We start from the raw sequence: 18,987 nt of genomic DNA on the forward strand, positions 1-18,987 counted from the left end.
ATGGAAGAAGCAAATGGCGGCCGCAGATGCGGCCACCATTCGCAAGTCAGTGAGGATGGCAGCAGGTAGGTGCTCCGTTCTGGGCCCATTTTGTGGGGGGGGCAGGGGGCTTCGTTCTGCCACAGATTTCAGGGGGCGAATGCACTGGCATTTGGCCTCACTGAGATCCGTGGCGGAATTCTCTGACATCCCTAATTTTGGCCACCTAATGCGAAGAGAAAAGTCACTGGAAGAGACCCTGATGCCAGGAAAGATTGAAGGCAAAAGGAGAACGGGACAGCAGAGAATGTGATGGCTAGATAGCATTCCCGATGCAATGAATATGAACTTGAGCACACTCCGGGAAAGAGTGGAGGACAGGAGGGCCTGGTGTGCTATGGTCCATGGGGTCACGAAGAGTTGGACACGACTTAACGAGTGAACAACAACAACCCCTGCCACCTGGGTTCAGATGACACGACAAACCATGGCACCCCCACGTTGGGGGGACTGAATATTCAAAATGGTTGCTGGCACGTACCACAACCCACTAAGGCTTAAATAAGCCACGGTGGGCTGCAGTGATCATGCAAACCCAGTCAATGTGTCTTACTTCTGAACAGACATGCATAGGCTTAGCTTATTTAAGTCAACCACACTTTTCTCCTTCCTTTAGGAAAACTTTTACTATTTCTCTCCTGAATCCAATACATACAAATATTCTCCTTCTCCTTTAAAATCAAAACACCTTCTAATCCTACATTGAAAACGAGCCTTCATTCATTTGTAAGAATTTAGCAGGTGTCAGGAAATGAAATATTACCTAAATATACTTTGTCATTGTAAACATATTTTATTTAAATTAAAAATGGTTATTAATGCTATTAGTTCATACATCTGCAATAATACTTAATAAAATACTCATTATTTGAATTTAGGAATGTCAGCTTAGCTGGCCACAGTGTTACCCATCTCCAGTCTTTCCTCTGCTGACACTTTTACAGAAATTAAAGCTGTGGGTTTCTTTTTGCCATAGTACTTCATTTGTTAATCCCTGCAAAACAGTACTCTGTTCCTAAGCAAACATTAAAAGAGAGATCAGTTTTGCTGACTTGAAAACCACCTCTATCTGAAGCTGGGGAAAGAGTGTACAGTTAGTATCATGGCAAAAGCCAAGAGAGAAACAAAAAGGGCAACTAGAATTAAAAATCAGTAAAGTGCACAATTATTGTCAAAATATTCTATTTCCTTTGATCCAGAAAATTTACTGGACTGTCAATGTGCAATACAATTTGGCTTGCATGGAATATAGACTCACAATTGAACAGAACAAAGTCCTGTTATGTGTTTTTGTTTTTCCTGAAGACCTGTACAGGAATTTATTGATGCAATTCAAGGATAGCATACTTCAGCTCTTTGGATATTGACCAGCTTCCTAGATCCACAAGGGGGCAGAAGGATTACAAGTTGTCCTGATGCTTGTCTCCATTTTATCTTACGTTGTTTAAATGCCAGTGTTTTCCAGGTCTCCTTCCTCCAGCCCAACAGTGGCATCTGATCTGGAGATCATGAAAAGTTTCTCTTTATTTGTATACTGTCTTTGAATTTTCAAAGGCGGCTGCTCGGTCTGTTCTTTGCTGGTATCCTCTGAGGAGCCAGTCTCCCCACTGGGGCTCACTTCACAGTCCTGGGTTTTATGGGCTGGGGTGCTGGCAACGGATTCCAGGGAGGTGCCTGTCTCCTCCAGTGGGGTGTAGCCCTTATTGCTTCTGTACTGGTCACACTGAGAGTTTTGGGAATCTCTCCTATCCACAGGTGGTGTCGGAGGGGAAGAGTCCCCCAGATCTAGGGATTTGGAGTAGCTGGAAGATGAAGCTTTAACTAAAAGGCTGGAGTCTAGGTCGGTGCTACTACCCAAAGTCTGAGAAGGTTCTGGAGAGAGGGATCTCCTGGTATCAGGCAGGCAGCTTGTGCTCTGGCGCCTAAGAACCAGCTTGCGCTTGCCCGTCCTGGGCAGCATTGTATTCCCTTGCCCTGTGTCTACACAGCTGCTCCGGAGGTCTTTCAGGCTGAGTTCAAACTCTCCCCGAGGGATTTCCCTGGCCCCTCGTTCACCCAGCGGCCTCCGCCAGCTACCCCGGTTTCTATCTGCTACCTCTTCCTGAGCCATAGGCAGCAGAGTGAAGGTGCTGAGCGAGGAGCCCACAATGGAGCTGGCCGTGCTGCGTTGGTCCCAGCCATCTGGGGGGCTACAAGGTGGGCTACAGGCAGTTCTGGCCAAGGCAGCTCTCTCCCGATAGATGCTGTACACAGCCTCAGCCAAGATGGGTGGCTGTGGTGGCCTAGAAGAGGAGGAGGAGGAACAGCGTGGTGAGGAAGCCAAGTCGGGAGGGGAGAGGGGAGCACTAACAGCTGGATGCCAGGCGCTCTTGGCTAGCATAGCAGCAGCCCCGATGCCTTCCCCAGGGCCACTGCCAGGTTTCAGCTCTAGTCCTCGGGACTGTACATAGTTAACAAAGCCATTGATGGGAACTGGGGCAACAGTAGCTGAGGGGGCCCCATCCTTGGTCCGAAGGCTGTGTGCATCTATGACAGTGGAGTACAGGTCCCTCAGATTGATAATCTTGGTCTTCTTATCCCGGTTCTCATGGAGCACGGCATTGGCACAAATGAAGAGGAAGATGCCAATGCCCATGATGAGGGGCCCAAGCACCTTCAGTTTGTCCGAATGCAAATACCTTGAGAAAAGCTGGAAGAGGAAGCCTGCAGAGGTGGAGGAGGGCAAGGGGGCAGATGAGGACGGAAGGAGGCCTTTCTTGCTGCCAGCGGATGAGGAGTTGGTTGCCGAGCCTTCCAGGGGAGAGTCTCCTGGATCTTCGGTTTGGTTCCTGGAACGGCTTTTGGAGGTGCTCCCGTGTGGTGCCGAGACTGGCCTGTCCCCACTGCTCCCTGCCCGGTAAAGAGGCTTTGGCCAGTAGCCTACAACTGCCAAGGCAATCCCCACGAGCAGCACCAGGATGCCACAGAGAGCAATGAGACCAGAGAGCGAGCAGAGCTTGAGCTTGCCTTTCACCACCACCACGTCGTTCTTGCGTTTCTTTTTGGCTTTGCGCTTGCGCTTGGGGACTTGGCTCTGAGGCCGCAGGGGATCCTGTTTCCTGGCTGAGATCCTCAAGAGGCCTCCAGTGGCGATCATGGCTGGCTACCCTGGGCACTGTTCCCTACAGCGGCTCCAGCTCCTGCAGCAAAAGGAGAAAAGAATATGAGAGCCTGGGAGGGAGCCAGATCAACAGCTGACCTTGCAAAATCCCTGCTAGTTTGCAAATTACAGCTCACCTCAGTTTTTATGAAACCTGCTCAGTCCCTGGTGACTAATCACTCTCACACAAGGGCGTGTGCGTAAGACACACAAGGCAACATGTCTAAGTAATGGTATCACCACAGAATAGCCCCTGACCACTTGGCCTTAATTTTGCGTGTTCACTGCATCGTAGCTGGACACTTTATCAGTAGCTGAGCACTTAGAGAAGAATAAAAGCCACGTGGCAGTAGTTTTAACTTAATCATCTAATAAGGTCCCTAGAGCATTTGCAAAAAACAAAGACGGATGAAAAGAAATATCAAAAGAGATTTCAGTGACTGAAAGAGAATATAAACCTGTTCCCTCTCTTGCTGGGTATATGGCTGGCACAGCAGCCTTAACAAAATGCCACATAATGTTTTAGAGCACTTTCCTCTGTGGGTGTGACTCTGAGGGAATTAGTGTTTGGAATCTTCTGGTGTGGATGCGGTGAACCAGCTGAAACTTAACCCTGCCAAGACGGAGGTGCTTCTGGTTGGTGTTTCTGGTGTATTGCATATAGGTGCACAGTACCCTGATGGAGCTGTATTCCCCTGAAAGAAGAAGTGTGTACTCTGTAGGTGCTTGGTGATCCTAGGCAGCTGCCAGGGTGCTGGTTGGAGCTCAATGATCTCAATGCCTTATGTCGATATTGTATCAACTCCTGATCTATTTCCGAGCCCAGTGTAAAGTGCTGGTATTGACTTTAAAAGCCATTAAGAGCCCAAGAGGACTATGTTCCCTAAAGGCTTGCCTTTGCCCATACTGACCTGCCTCTTGCGTCAGCTGTAAGGGCCTGCACTGAGGCCTTTCTCTATTGGACATATGATTGACAGCTACCAGGTGCTGGGCCTTTTCCTGTGGTGACTCCACAATTCTGGAATTCCTTCCCTGAGGACATTTAGCAGGCCCCATCTTTTCCTGCTATTAGTTAGGTGATCAAGATGTTTTCATGTGGAGTTTGTTTTCATTTTCTTGCCTTTAGCATTCTGTATTGTTCTTTTAATATCAATGTAAGTAGTTGTAATACTGTTGTTTAGTTAACTTGTTTAAATGATTTCTGGGGTTTGATGAGTTAGACACAGGCTGGAATACATGCATGTAGAAAGGCAGTGTATAAAACACCTGAAATCTTCAACTGAATGAACACTCTACCCCAGAAACTTATTTTCCCTCTAGACCTATCCCTCTTTCCCGCAACCTCCACCCTACTGGCAACAGCTCAGCTACACACCATACCAATGTACATGTTCCCAAGCCCCAACTCTATTAGTTTCTCTGCACAGAATATTCCCTGGTGGTCCCTACCCCAGGGATGGGGATCATGTGGTCCTCCAGATGTTGTTGGACTGCCCTAGCAAGCACAACCAATGATGAGGGATGATAGGATAGGAGTTGCAGTCCAACAACATCTGGATAGCCACAAGTTTGCCATCCCTGTCCTTCCCTCTTTTCCTCACTTCTGGTCGTCAAGGATAAACACAGGCCCAATATCTCCTATCCTGTAAGTTGGGGCTGGCTTGTAATGGAGGTGTACCTTAACTTCAGAGAACAAACTGCCATTTCTCCTCTCATAGAATCATCATCTTGGGGAAGCAGACCTAAAAATATTTTTCTATTCTTTTGACCCAGTTTTACTTGCTCTGTGTGGGCCCTCACTAGGCAAACCTGCAGCTGTGGAAAGAATTGGTGAGCTTATGCCCTCAAAAGGCCAACATGCTCAAGATCTGGTGTGCTGAGCAAGTTGGGAGACAGTAGGGAAGCATTGTTTCACTAACTGAGAAACACACACACACAGTGGTTTTGTGGGTCAACAAGAAAGTTTGCCCGTCCTTTAACAATTGCCCATGGTGCCTCAGAAATATTAATCTCCTATGTAGTTTAACAGGCAGGAATTCTCTTTATGGAGTTCCACTTAGAAATGTGAAGGCCCAGAAAAAAACTTGGGAAAATTTGGAAAAAAAACCCTGTTTTCTCCTGTTTTTTTTCAAGGACCATTTCTTCTTCTACTTCTTCTTCTTCTTCTTCTTCTTCTTCTTCTTCTTCTTCTTCTTCTTCTTCGATAAATAGGAAAAATTGAACATCTTTGGATTATGAAATATTTTCTTTTAGAACTTAAGACATGGTGTTTACATATTGTTACCCAGCCTTTACTCTGCCCAAATGATTTCTAAAAACTAATAAGAAGACTTTTAAGAAAGACTAGAGATGTGAAGTGCCTGAAAATAATGAAGCCATGGGGAAAATGTTTTTCAATCTTCTCTGTAAAATTTCTAGCATAATTATTTATTTTATTCCTTATTAAAAATATTGATCTAATGTATCTTTTACTGATAGAAATTAGGGATGCTCCAAGTCAAGCTCAGTTTCCCATCATGTGAGTAGAATCACAATATCATAATATGGAAGAAAATGTGCATTCTTGACAGTCTGGGTTTTTTTTCTACAGAGTCCTGGGTTTGTTCTGGTTAGATGCTATAGCAGTCAGTTAATGTAGTTCTCATCTAAACGCCACTTAAGAAAAAACACTGTAGGTTATCTCTCCACTGTCACCAGATGCAACGAAATAGCATGTGGGTTATCCCATCTATGTTTCTTTTTTTTGAATGAACTTTGAGGCTAAAATTCTCAATTAGAACTTGCCACTATGGAATACTGCCTCAGCTATAAAACATTTTAACTGCTGCCACTAGAATAAACGCTCTCTACCTAAAAGAAACTCAGTGCCCTGGTTCCTATGGCATAGGTATGGGATTGACACTACCACTAGAGACAACCTTTCAAAATGAACAAAAAATAAGATGTTCATTAACAGAAATTATTTACAAAAGTGAATAAAATGTCACTCTTGAAATAGGTTGAGATTGCTTAAACGTTCTTAAATATGGTTGCTTACCATTCCTAAGCAGAGCCTTGCCCAGCTAAATAAAATCTCAATAGGTTTTCCTTCAGATCAGATTTCCCTACGCTCCACCCACAAACAGTAACAGGTTTAGGAATTTTCCTAAACTTCTTTACAAACAGGAACAGATACTGTTCTGCAGTCTTCCTCTGCCTCCAGTTCTTCCTGCTTCTTCTGACTTTTAGGATGATTCAGATGTTTCAGGGACTACTTGCTGAGGCTCTCTCTGGTTAGGCATAAAATAAGAACTTAAAATATGTTATGTATAACTTGGTTTGCTCATAAAATTATCATGCTTGGTATATTCAAAACTAAAACTATAGTTTATTCACACAATAATTACAAATTTACTGAGTTTACTTTTAAAAGTTTTTAAATATAATGATAATTTTCTGAGCAAGCCAAGTTATACATAATATAACTTTAGGAACATAAAGGCTTCTTTATGTTCCTAAAGCAGCCTTCCCCAACCTGGCGCCCTCCAGATGTTTTGAACTACAATGCTCAGTATTCCTGACCATTGGCCTGAGGCTGATGGGAGCTGAAGTCCAAAATATCTGGAACATACCAGGTTGGGGAAGGCTGTCCTAAAGCAAGAAAAGTGACTTTTGATCTGTAAAGAGCACTAAAAATAGCAAGGCTTATTTTTCAATTTTTCCCCAAATTTCTATTTTTTCCCATGGCTTCAAAATTTCTTGAAATTTTACGTCTCTAGTTCCACTACATAAGATATTTATTGTTCTGGAGACTCAGATGAGTTTCTTTCTCAAGGCTCAAAGCACATTCACTTTGATGCTGGGCTAAACAGGAGCAGGCAGAAGTGTCTCACCGTGATGCTTCCCAGACTGGAGCCATTTCCACACATTCAATGTCTGTGTGTAAATTGAGACTGCAACTGCTGTGGCTGCTAGGCTCTATTCCATTGTATGCTTGGAAGTCCTGATTCTGCTCGCACCCCCACTGTTCATGTGAAAAGTATGTTCCTAGATGAACATATATGAGCTAGGGGGAACTCACTATGGAAAGGAGCAAGTCTTAAGAAAGTGAAAAGAGAAAGGCCTGAAGTGGTATGGATGGTTTAGACTCCTTTCCAGAGTGAGTACTCTTTTCCACCTTTAGAAGGTTGGCTTGGCTTCATAACTCAACTTTATCTACCCTAAACTGCAGGTCTTCTTTTTTTCCCCTCAGAAGGAAGAATGCTTACTTTGTATATCCCCAGTTGAGGGAAGCTGGAACACAGCAATTCTTTCTACCTGTCATACAAATCCCTTAAGTTTCCTCTCCTCAATCTTAAATACCTTTCCCTTCATGCTTTGATTTGGCCTCTGGCATGAAGCTACCTGTACACTACACTCATCGTCTAAGGCCCTCCTCCAGGTGCCTCCTCTGCAGGAGGCTCGTAAGGTGGCGAGAGGGGAGAGGGCCTTCTCAGTGGCGGCCCACCAATTATGGAATGAACTCCGCCAGTGAGACCCACCTAGTGCCAACATTGTTGTCTTTTTGGTGCCAGGTTAAGACCTTCCCCTACTCCCAGGCATTTGGCAGTATATGATAGGTTTTTAATCAGGTTATGGAATATTGTTTGGATATGTGTGTGTATGTGTGTGTCTGCTTTGTTTATACGTTTGTAGCTAAACTATTTTTATATTATGCATAATACTGTATTTTTAAGGTTTTTAATTTTTGTAATTTGCCCAATGAGCTTTGGTTATTGGGTGGTATAGAAATGTAATAAATGAAATGAAAATGAAATGAAATGGCTCTCTTCATTCCACCCCACCATGGACAATCAGTACCTGGTAGCTCCCTTACCCACCCACCCCCCTCCCCAAACCCTCAGAGCTGGATGTATGCTGCAAATTAGGCTGGAGACTGGCTTCCCACTCCCCAGTCTTTACAAATGCTAGGTGTGCATACGTGTGCACGTGTGTGAAAATCCTTGTCAGCGATGTCTCACTCTCAGGTCCCCAAACTTCATTGTGTCTTTTCTATTTGACTTCTTCTCTAACAAGCCATAGCATGAAATATAAGAGATAAGAATGACGCCCAAGAAGGAAAGGGGGTCACTGGTTTGGTTCTTTAGTTCTTAGGAAAGAAATAAAAAATGGAACTGCCAATTTCATCATGCCTGTGGCGCAACGCCACTTGGAATACTGTGTACAGTTCTGTGCACACTGCAAAAAGGATTGTGTACTGCTGGAAAAGGTGCAGAAAAGGGCAACCAAAATGATCAAGGAGCTGGAGCAACTCTATGAGGAAAGGTTACAACATCTGGGATATGACAGAGGTGTATAAAATTATGCATGGTGTGGAGAATGTAGGGAGGAAGAAAAATTTCTCCCTCTCTCATAATGCTACAACCCAGGGTCATCCAAGGACACTAAATGGTGGGAGATTCAGGACAGAGAAAAGGAAGTACTTCTCCATACAATACATGTATGAATTAACTACCATAGGCCGAAGTGATACCCACCACCTTGGATGGCTTTAAAAGGGGATTAGACAAATTCATGGAGGAGAAAGCTATCAATGGCTACTAGTCATGGTGGTTATGTGCTGCCTCCGGCATCAGAGGCAGCATGCCTCTGTGTGCCAGTTGCCGGGGTGCACGAGCAGAGGGTACTAACTGCACTCATGTCCTCCTTGTGGGCTTCTGATAGGCATCTGGTTGGCTGCTGGGAACAGAAGGCTGGACTAGAGAGGCCTTTGGTCTGATCCAGCACATCTCTTCTTAGGTTCTTATGTCTGCATGCATGGAGATCAGGAGTGGGGACAGAGGATGTAATCCTGATTACCCTCCACCCTTCTCCACATTCAATGACCATGTTGAAAAGGGGTTAGAGTACAGTCTAACCAGCTACTCCCAAGATGCACAGATATGAGCTAGATGAAAAAAGAGCGCTCACTCTGAAATGAAGCCTTTGTTGTTGTTTGGCAGACTGTACTTTTCTGAATTAATACACTATAGGCAAAGAGAGATTTGTCAGAGGTGGAAACATCAACCAATTAAAAAAGGGTTAAAGCTACATTATAAAAACACTTCAAAACTAAGCCTTGGAATCATCTGCCAATATCAGTTCCTTATGCTGCAGTTTTTATCTTCTGTCTTATGATAACCAAGATTTGAAGCATTTTCCCATTGTTTTAAGGAGGGAGGGGGAACCTTGGTGCAGCCTTATTAATCACACCTTGAGCTATTGCTTCGCTTTAATAATCCATACTGTGTTATTAAGAATTCCCCATAGGTTCCTGTTTTTGTTACAAAAGCTGCTATGTCCTAGCCTCAGGCCATCTTCTTTGAATGAGGCCAGAAGGTTACATTACACAAGGGGCTTTGGGATAGTGATCTATCATGCAAGAGAGAAAGGCATTTCAGTTTTTAAAAGTGGGAAATAAAACCAAAAAGGCAAGATGAACAGTTTTACTTAGGCCATTGATTATATATATGCACTGATTAGGCTGAGGATTTTTTTTAAAAAATCTAGCTTTTATCATTTGTTACTGTCACTATATTAAGGAAATAACCAGATTGTAATATAATCAGAAAAGTTTATTTGAAACAATTCCTTTTGATCTTATTTTTGACTATGCAGACAGATAGATCTTCCTTTATGCTTAGGTTGTGAGTATATCTTCTGGACATATGCATTATTTGTAATCATGTATGATGTTCAAGGTAACTGGTTATGTAACACCAGTGAATTTTCAGTCCATGGATGTGAAAATGCAATAGGAACAGAAAGATACTGTGCAGAACCTGATTTTTTAAAAAAAAACACGAGAGAAGGAACACTCCTTTGAATCACCAAGGGAACAGATCATGCTGTTGTGTTGACAAAGTACCCTGAAATGATCTGCAAGGTTTTATTTACATCATAGTATCAGGGTTCATTAATCTGAGTATTCAAATAATGAAGCAACCACTGAATATTCAACAATTCTTTGTAGACTGTCAAGACAGTCTGAAAATACTAAAGAATAATGAAGGGTCATTCCTGACTTTTTCTGGAGTGTCCGAAATAGATTATAAGAAAGAAAGATAAAAGCAATCAGTTCAGTGTACTGCACAAAGTTAAATCCCTTGCCTTGAAATCTGGTTAAGTCAGCATCCTAGATAATCTCATTTCCCTCATCAGCTAAATCTCCCCATTTCCGGAATAACCAGATTCAGCAATTTTCTGATTAATTTTAAATCCATGCATTTTCTTGCAAAAATATTCCTGCTCCTAAAAGTAATTGGTCAGTCAGTTGACCCTTACCTCATCTTGCACAGTATGATATGACAGTCAGGGAATAGATTGGTTGTGGAAAAAATGATAATAATTTAACAGGGCTTGATTTTTTTGATTTTTTTTTTTAAAGGAGGAAGGTTCAGCTTTTGATGTACTGACATTTCACCACAGGACGCCAATAGATGAGGATCTGTATTAACTAAGATGGGAAAGCATATCCTGATATTTAGCAGTGAACAATGTTTGCAAAGCAATATTGGTATATAGGACAGTAAAAAAGGAGAGGCAGAGGTGGATTTCCTAAAAAGAAAGCTACTGTTCATGAATATGCTATGAGAAAATTGTCTGTGATTCTGAAAGGATTCATGCACAGATATATCAATGTGATCTATGCCAGCTAGTAGTTATACTAACTATACTATACTATTAAATAAATGTCATACTATTGAACACATTTCTCAATTTTCCAGGATTTTAGCTGTGTTTCAAATCTAAAAGAAATACAGCAGGACAACACTTGATAGAAACAACTGACATTAGGTCATTTGGTTCTAGTTTTCTTTGCCATTCTCGCTGGCTGAATGAGTAGGGAAAGGGGGAGGGACACCCCACTCCATCTGGGTAAATTCACCTGTCCTGCACCCATTAGCTTCTTATCTTGGGAGAATTTCCTGCCTGTTGCAAGAGAGTTTAAACATTCTCGCATTCCTTGGGGGTTCTTTAGGGACAGAGGCTAATCAAACATTGTGGCTGACATACCTGGTGCTATGTTGTCCTACACATTGTAATTGGCAAAGTTGCCAGCGCCTACTGGGGACAGCGTCCAAGGGATGCCGCTGAAAACCCCTGCCTGATGGACAGTCTATCTGGCAGAGCCTGTCAAAGGGCTGAAACTGGCGATAATAAAAAGGGAACCGTTATACAGCTTGCTCTGGAGTCAGCGAAGAGGGGCAGCCCCATCTGTCAACTTTCCAAATCGAAACTCACTCCTGAGGCGCAACCACCAAACGGCACTTCCAGCCTGTCAGGCGGCGAGCCCATCACCTGTGCCCATTTGCCAGAGACCATCGGAGCTGTGCACCTCCACCACTCATTTCATAACCCGCAACGCATGATGCCTCCCTGCTCCCTCTTCGGGAAGGGATGCGGCCCCACACTGCTGTGCCGGGAGAGGCACTACGGCGGGAAAGGGGGCCGGGGCCATCCCGGTGAACGCGTCTCCTGCAGGCCAGCCTTTTCGGGTTGTCGAGGGGAGGGGAAGCGTTGCAGGATCCCCGGGCGACTTTCTGGTTCAAAATGGCAGCGCGCGGTAAGCGCAGCCGCTCCGCTTCTCTCTTACCAGGGAAGATCGCGGAGTGTCCGAGCCGCAGGCAAGTTCCTCGGAGCCCAGGGAGGAACCATGGAGAGGAACTTCGCCGCCCGGCGCCAGCGGAGCCCTCGGCAGAGGCCACCACGGCCCCCTCCCCTTCACGCGGCCGCCGCTCCTGCACATCCCCGCTGCAGCCGCGAAGGGAGCGGCGCTCTCGGCAGCCTCCTCGCAGCCGCGCAAGCCGGCGGCAGCCATGGCGAGCAGGACTTTCCCCGAAGTGCGGCTCCCGCGCCGCCTCCGGCCGGCATCCTTCGCCTGGGGTCGCCCTGGCGCTCGGGGCGGCCGCTCCGCTCCGCGCTTGCCTTTGCCTCCCGGCGGCGGCGGCTGTTATTGTTGTGGCTGCTGCTGCTGGGAGCGGGAGGCGTCTTCTCCTGCCCGGCGGAGCCGCTGCTGCTTCGACGCTGCTGCTCCTGAATGGTGCGGGGAGCTGCTGCTGCGACCCGCTGCTGTTGCTAGGAGACCGGAGCCATGACACAGGGAAATTGCTGCAGGAGGGCAATCGCTCCCTTCCCAACTCTCTTCGGGGGGGGGGTTGAGGCCTGCCCCCCTCCGCCTCTCTCCGCCTCTCTCCGCGTTCCTGCTGCCCGACCCCCCCCCCCCTTTCGTCGAGCCGCTGCTGGCGCCTCCCCCGCCCCCCTGCGAGCCGAGAGGGCTGCCGAAGAGAAGCAGCAGCCCTGATTTCTTGCCTCCGGAGCTGCCCGGAAGGCACTTCCCGAGCAGCCCCCCCCCCCTCCCGCCCGCTCATTTGAATCTGCCTCCCCCGCGTTTGTGAGGTCTCTTGCCTCCTGACGTAGGCCTGTAGTTCCCCGAAGGGAGCAGGCTTGGGGGCATCACTGCTCTCTGTGTGCATTCCTCTGCATCCCGCTGATCTCTTTTCTCTCGCCACCCCAACCCCAGCCGTTTAGAGTGCAACTTTCAGACGACTTATTCTAGAGTAATTTCACTGAAATCAGTGGCTCTGCTCCAAAGTTAATTTGTTCTGACTTGCAGCCACTTTGATCTGTTACCGCCACCATCAGCATCCTATCTTAGTGTGGAGTTTGTTTTAATACAGCATCACATTTTATTATTTTATTTTTATTGTTTTAACTTGCTTGTTTTTATGCTGATAACTTTTACTGCAGGATGGCCTACTAATATTGTAAATAAATAAATGCATACTTTGCTTGGGTGAATATAACATTCTTTATGAAGTGTTATATTTTCTGACGAGGCATATATTAGTGTTACTGGCATTCATATATTCTCCCCATTATTTTTTTTTTTAAGTTTTGGGGCTATGGTTTGTAGAATAAAGCATCTAAAAGCGTGACATCAAGTACAGATTACCCCCCCACACACACACACACACCAAGTCCTACAATTTGCACCACTTAATTTAGGCTGCAAAACAGCAGAGTCTTGTGGCACCTTAAAGATTAACCCACATTTTTTGTAGTATATGCTTTTGTGGACTAGAGTCCCTTCATCAGATATATGAAGTCCACGAAAGCTTATGCCATGACCAATTTGTGTTAGTCTTTAAGGTGCCACAAGTCTCTTGTTTTTTGCTGCAGCAGTTTAACATGGCTATCCCTATGTTAATTTAGGCTGCAGTCCTAATACACTGACTGGGGAGTACCTGCTGCTGAAAATAGTAGGACATCCAGGTAAACATCCAATTTATTTGTGCTGCAGGTGTCCTAGTTCGTGGGCCTGATGGTTGACCTGTTCAAAAGATAAAATGTGAAATCAATCCAACATCATTATGTTTCCCCCTCCCCAACAAAGGTATAGCATGCACTTCATGAAAAGTCAAGGAATCCTTTTTTCTTTCTTTTTTTGTCTGTCTTTTTCTTAGGACTTATTTTGAAAATGGTTCCAGCTTTTTAAAGTTATGGTCTCAAGACAATTTGATTGCTTCTTCTTTCCTCACTTTTCAACTTTTACAGTCTAGGGAATGGCTGTCCCTCCTTTAGAAGCTTAGATTATTTTGCCTTGGGCGGTGTGAGATCCTGTCTGGTTTTATCGTCTTTAGTTTTGAGAAGCAGGGTATTTATTATGGCCAGTTTACCCGTAAGCACACAGTAACTCAATGCAAACAGTCCTGCTTTCAGCTTGCAGTGCTCTCCAAAGAACACTCTCAGTTCCTTGGGCAGTAGGTGGTCATTATCCGACTCAAGAACAAACTGGACAGAGAGGAGGCAAAGGGATTTTGGGTTGCACCTGCTAGAGGTAATGTGGAAGTCAGGGAAAGACTGGTACTGCTGTTATCTACTGGATGCAAGGCAGAAGAGAAGGTGTGCGTGATTCTTTTTCCTCAGGAAAGAAGTCTGATTAAATTTCAGAAGCAGGGATGTTAATATGTGTGTATACGTGTGTGTTTTGAAAAATGCAGAATAAACTGAAAAGGCAAGGATTTTTTTTTTTTTAAAGCAGCACCTGAAGGGATGCAGAAAGCAGTAACTAAATACTGTGTGTAAAGCCCAAAACCTTATCAAATGGCCCAGAGGCAGAGTACATGTCAGTTCAATTACCCTCCTTCACTTCTGGCATTTTTTCCTATTTTTTGCAGTTTTGCTAAGATGCTGTCTGAGAAGCCTAAGATAAGGAGAGAATATATATATATATAAGGTATTTATATGATTGTTCTGTACAATGCATATCTATTTGGAATATGTAGTAGAAATATGCTGCAATACATCTAAGACAGCTTCAAGCAAAAAAAAAAAAAAAATCCAAAGGAAGTATCTTATTTCTATGGCAGTGAGGATTTTATGGAAAGGGAGAGCTATATTTCTCTCTGTCTCCTCATTAATTCTTCCTGATTAGCCATGAGCCTGCTATTATACTAACAGTGATAAAAACTACAAAGTACTTTGCACACTGGGAAGTACGATAGAAATGATTAATAAAAGTTGTAATCCTATTGATACTTCTTTTACTGAAATGGCTAGATGGACATTCAGAACTATCAGATAAATGAGAATGATATTATTTATGCAGTGTTACGCATCGTTTATTCTAAAGTGGCATGGGGAAACTGGCTGATTACAAAATCCACTTTTGAGGTTTCTGGAAATAAAAGTTAAATAAAATGCATTTCCCCCTGAACCTTCCCCTGCCCCACACCCACCCAGAGATAACTGCAGCTGCTTTCTTGTAACCACGGTATGGCTTCAGGGGGCCTAATTCACTATATGTTGTTCAGTGTGGATCAATTGCATAGGGCGGATCATGTGAAAATATTATTTCTCTGTGATTGTTTGAGGCCAAACTAGCTGATCCATCTAGCCTATATAATGCGGATCTTTACAAGGTGAATAGCGTTGATCTGCATAAAGATCACAATATTATTTTGAACTGTGGGGCTCTCTGAAAACAGGCTGGCTGCATCTGTCCTTTATAAAGTAGCCTTGGAGTCCATTCAAGCTGAAGAGAATTCTGGCCTCTGATCAAGCTGCCTTTCCTTTTCCAGCTCCACTCGGTCTGTTGTGAAGTTTGCGTCTGAATATGCTGTGCCATTCAGCCCCAGGTACCTGGGATATGACAGTGTTAGAACTATGGAATTCAACAATGAGTGGAAGAAATAGAAAAGGAGTTTTAAATACAACTTTACTGTAGATTTTTGATACTGAGTCCTCCAGCCTAATCTGAAGCACCGCTTAGCTAAAGGTTTAAACTGGATTACTTTTGTTGAAGACAGTGGTCCTTGGAAGGGGAGTGAGTTGTCTATTCTCACCTCCCATGAACAGCTTCATGGGATGACTCCAGGTTCTAGTCTTAAGAGAATAGGTGTGATAGCCTGAGATGTGTGGCTTGGAGAGGGCACTGGACTTGGGGGAGGACTGTCATAGGCTATCTATTCATCGAATAGATGGGGGAAAAAAATCATACAAAGAATTCATCTTCACTTGTAAAGTTGGCAACACTGGTCTGCATGTCCAGCATTAAAAAAAAAAACCTCAGGAAAATTACATCAGTGCCCATTGAACAATTGCGCGCTCTCTCTCTCGCTCTGTGTGTGTGTGTGTGTGTGTGAGAGAGAGAGAGAGAGGGAGAGAGAGGGAGAGAGAGAGAAAGATTATGATCAGGTACAAGTATGCAAATATGTCATCTTATATGATAGGTATAAATCATGCATGCAAATTGTGTATCAAAGTTGTAAAATGGGCATATATAAAAATAAAAAATCAGTGAACAAATGGAGGGCGTGCCAAAGATTTCCTTTGCTTGGGGCACCATTTAATTTGGTGCTGGACCTGTTGCCAGGACTCACTCTGACACCTCTGATACTGTTAAATGTCGTAACTCACCATGTCATACCATGTCATGTCAAAATCAAAATGTGGCAACTCCTAACAATGCAGAGAAGTCACTAAGGGCGCAATCCTATCGAGATAGGCGGCTGCCTCTGAACTCGGAGGCGACCGCCTATCCAAAGCAGGGCAGGAGAAGCACGGAGGGGATCATTCCCTCCGTACTTCTCCTGCCCTGCTTTTTCTGCTAGACAGCTGATTGCAGCTGGCTAGCCACAGGAGCATGGAGCAGGGAAGGAGGCTGCTGTACGACACATTGGATGTGTCGTACAGGCAACTACGATTTCCCCGCCCTGGAATGCCCCCAGCCACACCCCTTTCTGGCTGCTCAGTGCTCCTCTTGTGAGTGTGGAGGATGGGCCTGTTCTGCACTGCTTCCGAGGCAGCACAGAAGTAAGGGGAGGTTGGTTCTCTGGGAACCGACCTCAAAGCGTGGGCTCTGAGGTTGGTTCTGGAAAACAGCATATCCTGCGGCCATAGGATAGCGGTCATAGGATCGCTCTCTAAGAAAGTGAAAGAATGGGAAAGCCAAGGATAGGAAAGGAACAATGTGAAAAATGCCATTGGTTCAGGAAGGCAACCAAGGCTTCAAGAAGCAAAAGGCTTCAAGGAAAAGATGGATTTGGATCATACAAAGGATCTGAAGAAAGAGGAGAAGGTGACATATTACGTGTTGAGGGAGGAAGTCTTAGGCATATTCATTTTAGGTATATATTTTAACTATATCCAGGCATATACAGTTTTCACTTCATCTGTGGCTGGTTTGGGAAGACACTGCTGGGGGTGGATATCCTTTAGTACATGCATGAAGCATGTCTCTCATATCAAGCTGTTCATTCAAGCTTAATATTTGCTTTTAAGCATGATGTTTTGAACACAGCTTTGAATTGTTTCATTGAACCTGAATCTTCAGACGTTTTTAATTTGCTTTCATTTCCAGCCATAACAGGATATCAGAAGAAACAAAAAACATCTGTTTCCACAGGAGACCTCCATCACATCAATAATTTACATGGCCAGATATTCCCTAAAGGGCTCTTGACTTAGACAAGCACAGGCAGAGGTTTAAGGGAGCCCTCTTGCTAAACAATCACATTTTTACCATTAGATCAAACCAATGGATTTGCAGACATCTCAGCATTTGACTTTCTCTTCTCTTTACTAATATTTTAAGTTCTTAAATGGTGTTACTTGCACATAAATAGTTCTGATCACACCAAGCCAAGGGTATTTCAGTCCAGGTGCTGGTAAAGATGGAAATGTCATCAACAGATAAGACATTAGAAATCTAAACACAGCAAGCTTTGATTGTACCCTGCAAGGAAATCAATGGTGCAATCACAGATCTGATTTTTGATAGCAAGTTTCCAGTGTTGATAATATACATCATGATACTAACACATCTCTTTTTTTTCATAATAACCTTACTTTATCTTTTGATGACACATTTGCTCTTCGATTTTCTTATTTATTTGTCATGGCTTGTGGGGGGTAGGGATGGGAGAAGGTGTATGTAAAGTGGTTGATGTACATTTCAGTTGTGGTTTTCTGAATAGCTGAGTTAACTACTACTAGCAATGTTACTAGTGCTCCATGTAACATTTAAGCCCTATTTACATCAAAATGTGGGGAAAAAAACCCAGCTCAATAAAAATCGAAACAGAAACATATCCCAATAGGGGAAAAACATACAAGATTGAATCCAAATTTATGATAGATCAACTGAGCTGGTGGAAGTGGACTTCCACTTATGGAATTACTCACATTATTCATTATGCCTCCCATACTGAGTAATGTCATGTGAAGCCATCAGATTACTTACTCTACTGTAGCCCCAGAGCAATTTTGTGATATACTGAAGGAAAGTTTTTTAGATGCACCAAGTTGCTACTTACTGCTCCCTGGACAAATTCCTTGAGCACTGAAGTATTCAAGCAGCAGTTTTTATAGAATCATAGACTAGTAGGGTTGGAAGGGGCCCACAAGGCCATCGAGTCCAACCCCCTGCTCAGTGCAGGAATCCAAGTCAGAGCATCCCTGACAGATGGCTGTCCAGCCTCGTCTTGAAGGCCTCCAGTGTGGGAGAGCCCACCACCTCCCTAGGCAATCGGTTCCATTGTCGTATTGCTCTGACACTCAGGACGTTTTTCCTGATGTTCAGCCGGAATCTGGCTTCCTGTAACTTATAAAGTCATAAGTGTCACCATGAACAGTAGTGATCAAAGAACAGGTCCTTTGGGTTGAATTGGCAATATGGGAAGTACACTTTGAGCCTGGCTCTATGCATATTTACTTCCCAACTACATGGGCATAGAATGGCAACCTTGCTATGTTTTAGTAGTTTCCCTTGTCTTTAAACCTGTTATTTCTTATATAGGCAGAGTCAGTAAAGGTCGGCATAGTCAGGCACTTACTTGGGGCACTGTATACGGGACTAGTGCAAAAAAAGCTAATTAATCCTCTTGGTTGGCCTAGCCAATGTCTAGATCACAACTGCACCAAGTTTAACTGCACTGAGAGAGTTAAAATGCATTGAAACTGTTCTTGCAGATTGGTAGTTTTCAGCCAATAGAGCTATATCCAATATATATTTTAAGAATTAAAAAATGGCTGGAGAACCCTTTTTGTTTAGTATTCCTACTGAGATATCGTGTGTAGAGTGTTTAAAGGCAACTGAATGACACATGTCCCTGAGGTCTGACTGTAACTCAAGGTCAGACCTTCAAAGTCTTCCAGCTATATGTGACACCAGGCCAACCAGCTTCAAATACTCATTCAGAAGCCTTTAGCAGGGCTGTCATCTTTTTCTTCCTTTAAATCTTTTATGTAGCTAGACAGAAAATAACCATAATCTCCAGTCAAGAAAA

General features: G+C 44.0%; 1 protein-coding gene across 1 annotated transcript; it reads right to left on the bottom strand.

The window, feature by feature from the left end:
- Positions 1-648: 648 nt before the first annotated feature.
- TMEM200C (transmembrane protein 200C) lies at positions 649-12,401 on the bottom strand. The gene is made up of 2 exons (XM_084848099.1): positions 11,793-12,401; positions 649-3,218 (listed from the first exon to the last, which is right to left on the bottom strand). The coding sequence occupies exon 2, from the start codon at positions 3,173-3,175 to the stop codon at positions 1,484-1,486; it is 1,692 nt and encodes a 563-aa protein (XP_084704225.1). The 5' UTR covers positions 3,176-3,218; positions 11,793-12,401; the 3' UTR covers positions 649-1,483.
- Between the last annotated feature and the right edge of the window lie 6,586 nt (positions 12,402-18,987).

This window comes from Heloderma suspectum, chromosome 4, assembly GCF_057233095.1.
Source record: "Heloderma suspectum isolate Gila_16-S chromosome 4, 16-S_ref, whole genome shotgun sequence".
NCBI lineage: Eukaryota > Metazoa > Chordata > Lepidosauria > Squamata > Helodermatidae > Heloderma > Heloderma suspectum.